The sequence below is a fragment of the Symphalangus syndactylus genome, chromosome 2 (genome assembly GCF_028878055.3).
Source record: "Symphalangus syndactylus isolate Jambi chromosome 2, NHGRI_mSymSyn1-v2.1_pri, whole genome shotgun sequence".
Taxonomy (NCBI): Eukaryota; Metazoa; Chordata; class Mammalia; order Primates; family Hylobatidae; genus Symphalangus; species Symphalangus syndactylus.
This window is the reverse complement of record NC_072424.2, coordinates 10,548,522-10,558,252: the sequence shown is the minus strand read 5'-3', so window position 1 is coordinate 10,558,252 and position 9,731 is coordinate 10,548,522. Positions and strand designations below refer to the sequence as shown.

The following is a 9,731-nucleotide window of genomic DNA, read 5'->3' as shown; positions in this document are numbered from 1 at the left end:
CGTGGAAAGTTCTGGCACTCAGGGCCTGCCTTCTGAATTCCTTTGTCTCATAGGGTCCTCCCTTAATGTGTGCATTCTCACTTCCCCTAGGAGTGGCAGCCCCTGAAGGCCAGACTACTGTGAATGCTGCTGCTCCTCTGGGTCTAGCCACCCAGTCGGGCTGCCACATTCCAGGCTGGTGCTAGGGATATCTACAAGGGATCCAGTGATGTGACTTGTCTAGTCTCCTAGCAGCGGCAGGGGAGAGGTATAGACTCTGAGATTTTCTTGATTGTAAATAGTCTTAGCATGTTGGCTTTCTCAAAGCCAACAATAGTAACGTGCTAGGCACATGGAAAGACTCAACATCTGGTTAGCCAGGGTGATGCAGGCAATGGCAGTAGTTGAGGTTGCACCAATGTTTTCTCCTTCCTGAGTAATGTGTTATTGTGCCTGCAGATGCTGTAATGGATGGTGTCAGCTGGCCACCAGCCAGGAGGTGGCACTTGCAAAAGATCACCAGCTGGGGTGGTAGTGATGGGGTTGGTGCTTACCTCATGTTACCCAGGAGAGGTACTCCGGTGTCTCAGGCAATGGGCAGGGCCCTGGAGCTCCCAAACATCCCTGTCCCTTGTGTTTACCAGGGCAGGTGAAGGGGCAAAGCGAGTCAGGCTAGGTCAGGTAAGTCCACGCTCTGGCTCCCTACATGCAGGAGCAAGCAGTGTCCTCAGTGGGGGATTAGAGGGCAGTTCTCTGGCTGCTGGGATAATGTTCCAGAGATGAGTGTAGCTGCTGCTGCTGCACAAAAGAATCCACATGGGGAGTGAGGAGTAACAGGTGGCAGTCAGTCCCACTTAGCTCCCACGCACTTGGCAAGGGAGGCCTCACACCCACAGGGTTCGGCTAGCAGCAGCGAGCTGGGTTCTAGGCAGACTGCTCTCAGAACTCAAAACCACCCAGGCCATGAGCCTTCCTGATGGAGACAGAAACCTGGCTTTCATGCTTCGCCCCTCCAGGTCCACCCGGGAAGCAGGGATGCCAGCTCCTGCACCCGTGGCTATAGCACACTTCCCGCCTCCCCCTGGGTTCAAGCCGACCGGGTTCATCCCCACTAGAGATGATGTGATTAATCTCAGTCGGGAGCTTCTCTCACCCTGTGACCACCGCCTCAGTCGGCTGGCAGACTTCCGCAAGGGCCCCTGTGGAACGGGATCAGGAACGGCTTCCCTCCATCACCGCTGGAGCCTGGGACTGCCCACAAAGCCTGTCTCGATGCTGCTCCTTCCTCTATTCTCCCCACCACTCACTAACTCGGCTCCAGTGCTGGGCAGGATCATGTGCTTCTGAGGGTTGTGGCTCCCACGTGGGAGTGAGCACGTCCAGGTGGCTGTCTCTCCCCTCACGCTCTGGAGACTCAAAGTCTTCCATCTGCTTGGCAGAATAGGCTGTTGCCTGTCACTTCTTTCAAAGAGACTATGGTTTCTTTCCGTTTCTGTTAAGTTCCCATGTTGTTCTTGGAGAAGAGTTCACAGCGTGACTCTCTACACACTATTTTGTGTTTCCAAGTGGGAGAGGCAGGCTAACTAACGATGCCTCCCGTCTGCCCGCTTGGGAGAAGAAAAAGGTTCATTGATCTTAAGACCAGGACGTATATAGGAAGACAGGAAGGATACCGGGCAGCATGTAGTGTCCAGTGTATACACCACAAGAGTCCTGCACTCTGGGTTACTCAAAATGAGACAGGCCTGGGGCCAGCAGAGGGAGGCCAAGGTCTACTACTGGGATGTGCACTTCAGACTTTGTGCAACGCTTTTATACACACGCAGGGCCGCTGCCAGGCTATAGGTCCCATGTATGCCTCAAGGAGACTTTGGTAAATCTGCATCAGAATCTCTGCTGAGCCTCTCCTTGGTTGTAGCACGGTGGGGACACCACTTTGCCAACCTAAGCCTTAGTGGGTCATCTATCAGATGGGGTTAACTATAAAACAACACATGATATTGCTGTGAGGATTCAACACAATCCCCTGTTTGCAGGGTTTGGGGCAGGCACACCCTGAGGCCTGGCACCTGTGGCTGTGGTCTCTGCTGTTGCGACAGCCTTGAGGACTGGGACCCCTACTCGGACCCCCGCTCTCTTCTGGGGGACCCTGGGAGGCTCTACCATATCCCTACACTGAGTAAGAAAAGGAGAAGCTTCTCCCTGTGGGAACAGTGACTTGCGGGAGCTGAACGTGGTCCCAAAGTGGCATGCTTCAAGAGAGCCAGAGGAGCAGGGCATTCCGAGAGCCAGGATGAAACGAAGGGCCAGGACGAAATGAAACGCCTCCCTGCCGCTTGGCAGTAGGGGCGTGAGAAGCAGGAGGGGTGTTCTTATTTACAGTGATTTTTGTAAAATGAATAGTCATAAAATATAATTCATTTCTTCCTCAATTTTCCCTTTTTACTAAACATTTAAACATTTTGAAAATGAAACTTTCATGGTCTGAAACCTGTCACTAAAACAAATTCTTTTCTTCTTTTAAACTAGAACATTGTCTGAAATTCTAATCAGTGCTGTCATTATTTTTCAGGGTCTTTGGGCAGCATGAGGACATATGTCAGCAACAGCAAAACAAACATAGAATTGGTGGCCCTAACAGCAGGGGAAATAGTACCTGTGTATCCTCGGCGTCCTCACTGCCACCCCTCATGGGGCATTCAGGTTTCACAGACATCCCTTATGCCTCAGGTCCTTCTCCAGTGCAGCTGTAGTAAACCAGCACCCTGATCACCAGGAGAGCTTTGGGCCCTGGCCTTCTATTTGAAGGATCACAAAGTCCTCCTCTGGGTAGGTATGGAGGGTCATGCAGAGGAGACTCCACCATCTCCTGCTGGGGTCAGCACCCAAGCTCACCGGAGGATTCATGTGAAACACGTTGAATGCCTTTGCCTGAGCCCACTGCCTCTTTTCCTTCTGAATGAAGAAGACCCACCATGAGACTCACATGCGGGGTGAGGCGAGGCCTTACCTCCTCTGGGGCACACCAGGAATGCCACACTTCCCATCTGGGACAGAGCTCTGGGGCCGGGGCCACCCTTCCTTCCCTTCCTGACTCCACCCAAGCACCTCTTCTCGGCCTGATATGCACAAACTGTCAAACGAATCCAACACAGAAAGAAAGGACTTGGAGACCTGTTTCCATTAGGCTCTGCCACTTGTCAGGTTGAGTTCCTGGGCAGGTCTACTAACACCTCTGGGCTGAAGTGTGTTTATTACTGTTTATTTACAGGACAGCAGAATGAGTGTGGCCTGCAGAGGCTAAGGGTGGTGACAGTGTTCCCATCCACAGTTTCTACTGTGTTCTAGAGGCTTATGGGTTTGTGAAAGAGGAGGCCACCCTGAGCTGTCAAGGGCACAGAGCTCCTTATTATGGTTCACTCACAACAGCCCTGCAAGCGAAACCAGCTCTTGTGATCCCATTTCACAGATTTAGAATGAGGCTGACTGAGATGAAGTCACTTCTCTGAGTCGTGAGTAGCAGATCCCAGGCGGCGTGACTCCAGAACTTCCCTGCTTCATCCTACACTGATTGTTGTTTCTCTTATGTATTTATTTTGATGAGGAAAGATGAGTTCAGAGATAGGCAGTGACTTTGCTGGTTTCTCACCACTCTCTGTGGGATGTCAGAGCAGCCTACGAACGTTCTCAAGTCCTGGGAGGTGGAGGTGTCTAAGGGGTCAGGGAATGAGGACCAAGGCTAGAGAGCTGGTCAATTGTTATGAGAGGTCAGTCCTCTGCACCACTGGCCGATGACCTTATCTGCCTGAGGCTCCTGAAAGTTCTGAGTGCTAGGTCCAAAGAGTCCAGAGGGGCACAGGGACCAAGGGTCCCCAGCTTCTCTCCACACTGGAATTTCAGGGTCAAAGGGCCCCTGACTCTGAGCCACCCCTGCCCCCTACACATCTTCCCTGTTGTCTAGGCTGTAGAAAGGCAACAGATTCGTCAACTAGAAACCTGCTTTGAGTCTACCCTGAGTGACCAGTTCCAGCATAAGAGAAGGAGGGTTGCTGAGTAGGCGTGGGGTGGGGAAGGAGCGCCCACTTTGCAACTCTGCTTAGCACCTGCTGCCCTTTGCAGAATCTGCAGGGTCCCAGGCCCTCCGAGAGGCTGAGCAGCCTCAAAAGGCATGAAGGTGCTGGCGTGTACCTGCGGCTCCACAGGCAGCATACAAGGGCATCACTAGTGCATGGCCATGTGAGGCTGGCTGCAGGATCACTAGGAGGACCGTAAGAAATACCATATCCAAGGACACAATGCTCCCATCCTGCCTAACCTACAGGGTTTGTTGAGATGATCAGACACAATTCTAATGATGATAGCAAAGCTTACCTGGAGGTTCCCTCCCGTATCCCACGATGCTTTGCAAACACTAACTCACTGGCTGAGCCCAATCAGTTTGACAACAAAGTATTGATTTCTCTAAAGTTATCATGATAGACTATATGAAGAGCATCTATTTTATACTACTTACTTATTTTGCAAATATAGATAAACCTTGTAACCCAGATCATCATAACAAGACCATGTGGGTTCGTTAGAGTCATACGCTGTTTCAAGGGTCATAATATGACAGTTCAGACCCCTTCGAAATAGTGCTGCAAGTGAATCCATTCACCAAATGTAAAACAATGTACATTTATTAAGTCATTTTAAAACATCAAATTACTATTCATTTTGTAATGAACTGTTGCCTCACTATGCCATCCACCCATCTTTTAGGCCGAGGCATGGAGACCTGTGTTCACCCTTCCACACACCCACCTGTGCTTGTGAAATGCATTAAAGCCATTTCTACAGACTTTGCGTGTGTAGTTTCACTATCTTCTGCCTTAAAACACATTAAGGAAACCATTCTCTTCATCTCCCAAATTGTGAAACATAGTTCCATTTACCTGCTTCCCATGTCTTAAAGGTCATTTGTGATATAAGTATTAAGAAAAATTTTCCCCCTGAGGAAACTGAGCTCTGCTCAAATGCTGAGGTGAATAAATGCAGCGCTTTTTCCACAAAACACAGTCATTCACACAAACACACGATATGTGAGTGCCTATTTAGCAACTGTTTCTGCGGGCTTGTTATCTATAGCTGTTTCCTCTTCGTTAGTTGTTCACATTATTAAAATCTGATATAAAATGCGAACTTTCAAAGAATGTGTTTCTAGATCCAAAGAATTTAGAAAATGTTCGCTGTTGATCAGATTTTTAAAAATATATTCAAAGTTAATATTAAGAGTAACTTTGAATAAGTAGGGCTTTAGGGCAGGATGTGACAGAGAACTGACCTTTCAAAGAATGAGCACAATTTGTGACTAAGTACCTCTTTTAAATGGAGTTGAGCAATTGCTTTCTGAATACCTGTCTTGACTGTCCAATAGTAGCTCCATGGGGGGAGATACCCTGGTTAGCACTGTGGAGCCACATCGCAGATACCCTACGTGTATTTCTTAAATGAAAAATATTCTTTCTAAGACAGTGTCAAAAAATAATGAGTAAGAAGGTCATTAATCCCTGATAGCTTCATAAATGAGATATTCTTCTGCCCAAAGAGATGCTGCTCTGCAAATCACACCCAGGGAATTCTGCTCCTTTTGGCCGTGGTCCCATCAAGACATGCAAGGTGATCATTTCAGAACCCTATCAGTGTTCAACCTGGCTAATTTGTGAAATAGTCAAGCTCAAAAGATTCTCAAAGTGATTTTCTGGGAAAATATTCTGCCTTAAAGAAGGTCAGATCCATTCTGTTGCCTTTAAAAAATTTTCCTGGTTGCCCACCGGCTTCTCATGAAACCAGGAACCAGTTTCACCCAATCTGTTCTCAAAGGGCTACCCTACCCCATGCGCGTGTTCCACGTTTGCCCTGTCTCTGACTCAAGGAATGAATGCCTGCAAGCCACGGTGTTCTAACCCATTTCTCCCTCAGTCTCTGGCTGGGCAGGAGCCTGCTGATGGATGACACACTTCCATCGGACCTGCCACACCCAGGTCTACACCACAGAAACTAAGGCTGTTGGTTGACATGGTGGTTGCTAGAACTTGCTGCAATATTTCATTTCCATTTTGACTGAATTCGCCATAATCCTATTAAACCAGAAATATAACGTTTAGCCTCTTTAGCATATAGACCACAGGGCTATCATTTTTCTTTTTGTCTGATCTTCTCATTTCTATTCTCTTTCTGACCAAATACCATCTTGGAATATCAAAAATGTGTTTGAGGATCACATATAATCACTTTTACCCACTGTTGGGTTTGAATATGCCAGCAGCTGAGGGTCCAGAGAACCAAGTCATTTACTCCAAAGTCTCTCTTTGCCTCCAGCGCTTGGTCCTGGAAAGGTGAGTTCTGAAACCCTCTGTTCCCAGAAGTCTTCATGCATAGAGTAGAATAAAAATACCTGGTCCCTCCTGAGGGGAATGAGATCATAGGCGCTGAAGTGCTTTGAGATACTCAAAGAAAAGAAACATGACACAGCCTTTTATTATTTCAGATCGTGAGACCAGGTCAGAAGGTTCGTTACGCTCATCACGATACTACTGCTTTGAATACCACATAGACCATGTCACTACATTTCCCATTCATTTTCCCCAACCTTGTGGGAAAAACTTTCCAGGAGTACAGCATCAATGAAGAACACAGTGTCACGAAATACAAACGCTGTCACAGATGACAGTCACGTTACCATGCTGAATTGTCCAGAGAAGCTAATCAGTTACTTCTCAGGGCTGATGTAAAATGAGATGAAAGAGAATTCAGAATAAAATTCCGTCCCTTGGAGCATATTCCATTGGCTTTCTCTGCTCCTGCTTCCGCTGGTATCTGGCCTTCTGGTAGAAAATGATGATGGTTACAGTGACTATATTTAGAAGAATGACGAGCAGTATGAGCCAGAATGAGTATCCGTAACTGTGGGTCCTTCCTGTACTGGCGGTTGCCGGGTAAAGCATGTGGAACAACTCTTCGGAGAGTTGGTTGGACTGCGTATTCGCCACAAACAGTATCATGGTCACAAAAACGAAGGATGCTGAAAAGAAGATGGAGTTTCATGCATGGCATGGTGATACAGTTTTTAATATCACTTATCTTTATGGAACACATATATATGGGAATGTATTGCATATCTACACGGGAGTTTACACTCTTTTAAGCACTAGGGAGAAGGTACAAAATTGTAAGACACAAACTAGATGTCTAGGCATAGAATACTACAGATTGTGCAGGGCTGTGTAGGACCAACAGCGAACGTGCTGACTCAAATGCTTTCAGAAGTAGTTGTGCAACTGGTCTACCAAACAGCACACTTCCTGGATGGTGAATGCAGTAGTGTGCTGAGTGAATGAGTGAATAGGACAGTTCAGAGAGAAGGTGTATAAGGAGGTCTGGGAAGAGCTGAGGAAGGACAGGGCATCACAGATGGAAGAAGCTGCCTCAACAAAGACCCTGGGTGGGCAGTGGGCCTGGAGCACCTGGGACTGTGAGATACAAGCTCAGCTGCTGGGGAGAGGTCCCAGGGTCCTAAGAACTGGGTAACGAGACTGAGCTGCCCTGAAAGCCACAAATGTCATCCTGGGAGCTTGAATCTCATGGCATATGATGCCACTGGCAAGAGTGTCTAATCAGGAGGGATCTCCTTACAAAACTCATTAGAGAAGAGAACGTATTGTATATGTTTCTGTCTTCTCTTTTTTATTCTTCACAATATCCTCCACTAGAAAACATTCTTTTTTGTTTGTTTTGAGATGGGGTCTCACTCTCCCCTGGGCTCTGAAGTGCAGCGGCACGATCTCAGCTTACTGAGCTTCCACCTCCCGAGCTCCATTGATCCTACCACCTCAGTCTCCTGACTAGCTGAGACTACAGGTACATGCCACCATGCTTGGCTAATTTTTTATGGAGACCGGCTTTTTCTATGTTGCCCAGGCTAGTCTCGAACTCCTGGACTCAAGTGATCCACCTGCCTTGGCCTCCAAAAGTGCTAAGTGTGAGCCACTGTGCCCGGCCCTAAAGAACATTCTTCAGTATAGACTTGGGAGAGCCACTTTTGTCTAGTTAAAAGAACGTTATTCGGGAGTCAGAGAGAACAGGATTAGAAATCCCAGCTAGGTGAACTTGGACAAGTCATGTAGCCTTTCTGAGCCTCATTCCTCATCTTCCAAAGGGAATGAGATACAGACAAAAAAAAAAATGTAGATTAGGGCTTTTGTGGTTGCCTAGTGCTGGAAGTGGGCTGGGAGGGGGTGGTAGCTAAAGGGCATGGGGTTTCTTTTCAAGATGATCAAAATATTCTAAAATTGGCAGTGGTAAGGCTTGCACACGTCTGAGAACATACAAAACACCATGGAATTGTATACTTTAATGGGTGAATTATATGGTGTGTGACTCATGTGTCAATAAAGCTGTTAAAAGAAAGGTTTTGGAGGATAAGGATGCCTATGTTCCAAGACCTGTGATGAGGCCGGTGAGCAGGCTCACCCAGTGAGGTCTGATATGCACAGGGGGCCGCCAGGGGATCCTGGCCTCAGAAGCCCTTTGAAACTCTGTCTGCCGCCACGTACTCGGAACTCAGTGGACATCAAATGTATCCTGCTATAACCCACACCCAGGGAAACCTTCCAAACGGTCCTTCAAAAGGCCTTAATTAGAGGGGTTTTGCATGAGGAGAATGTTTTAAACGCTCCTTGATGACAGACCTTCATCCTCAATGTAATGGTTTTATTTCTTAATAATTTGTCCGTACAAAAGCCCTGGCCCTCTGAAGCTCTCCAGGTGCCTCACAGCCTTAATTATCTTTCATTTTCCTCTTGTGAAGTTTCTTATAAAAGCTTAATCATAAAGGGGCAGGACGTATATAGGCTAAATGCTTTTTTCCAGAGCGGGCTGCCTAGAACTTTGATTTGAATGGGGAGGGGCCGACACATAGACACAAAATGCAAACCTGAGTCCCCTTTAGTGACGAGATGCCCAGAGCCTCTACCTGCCAGGCTTCTCCAGCCTCTGGGACAGAAGGATTTACAGGGGCTGGAGGAAGCCCCGGGGTAGATGAGGAACTTTGGAAGGCTCACGGACCCTGGCTTCTGTCCTGGCCTGTGACCGTCGGGCCCTGTGACCTGCGGATCACTTTCCACTCTCTGGGTTCCTCAGAGGAGACACAAATGTATTTGGAACAGGTGGTCTGCAAAGTTCTCTCTGGCTCCAAGTTTCCCTCAGTCGACAATTTTATCCCCTTTGGCCAGGATGCAGCCTCATCAGGTCAGTGTGGTGCAGAAGGTAGGCTGAGGTCAGAGGTCACGGGAACCTAGGAAGTGAGACTGCTGTTTGTCTCCTCAAAGCAGAACCTGCTTCTTTCTGTCAGAAATAAGCCAGGAAACCCACTTCCTTCCCTACCCAACATCTGCTGGCCAAGCAGAGGTTGTTTAAAATCAGCCCCTAGGAGTTTGGAGCACTTCCTTCTGGCCCCAGGACTCCCAGAAGTCAGTCTGATCGTGCTCTCCCACGGCCATGACCCAAGGCAAGAATTAAGACATCTCTGTATACAAGCCCTTCTGCAGGCTGAGCCTCCTGGACACTGAGAGTTTCAGTAAGTTCTCCAACCCTCAAAGCTCCTGTGAAGAAAATCAGGAATCTCCAAAGGGCTACTTTGGGCAAAAGTCAGGCCTATCAAAGCGTTAGGGTCAAGGGGCCTCAAGGGACATTTAGAGGAAGCTAAGCTGTGC

General features: G+C 48.0%; 1 protein-coding gene across 3 annotated transcripts in view; it reads right to left on the bottom strand.

The window, feature by feature from the left end:
- Positions 1-6,413: 6,413 nt before the first annotated feature.
- CLRN3 (clarin 3) overlaps positions 6,414-9,731 on the bottom strand; it is a 31,457-nt gene continuing 28,139 nt past the window's right edge. For all 3 annotated transcript variants that reach the window (XM_055245610.2, XM_055245620.2, XM_063616665.1), the window contains one exon: positions 6,414-7,042. In XM_055245610.2, coding sequence (XP_055101585.1) covers positions 6,771-7,042 — 272 coding nt within the window. In that variant the 3' untranslated portion in view covers positions 6,414-6,770. The remainder of the gene's footprint in view (positions 7,043-9,731) is intronic.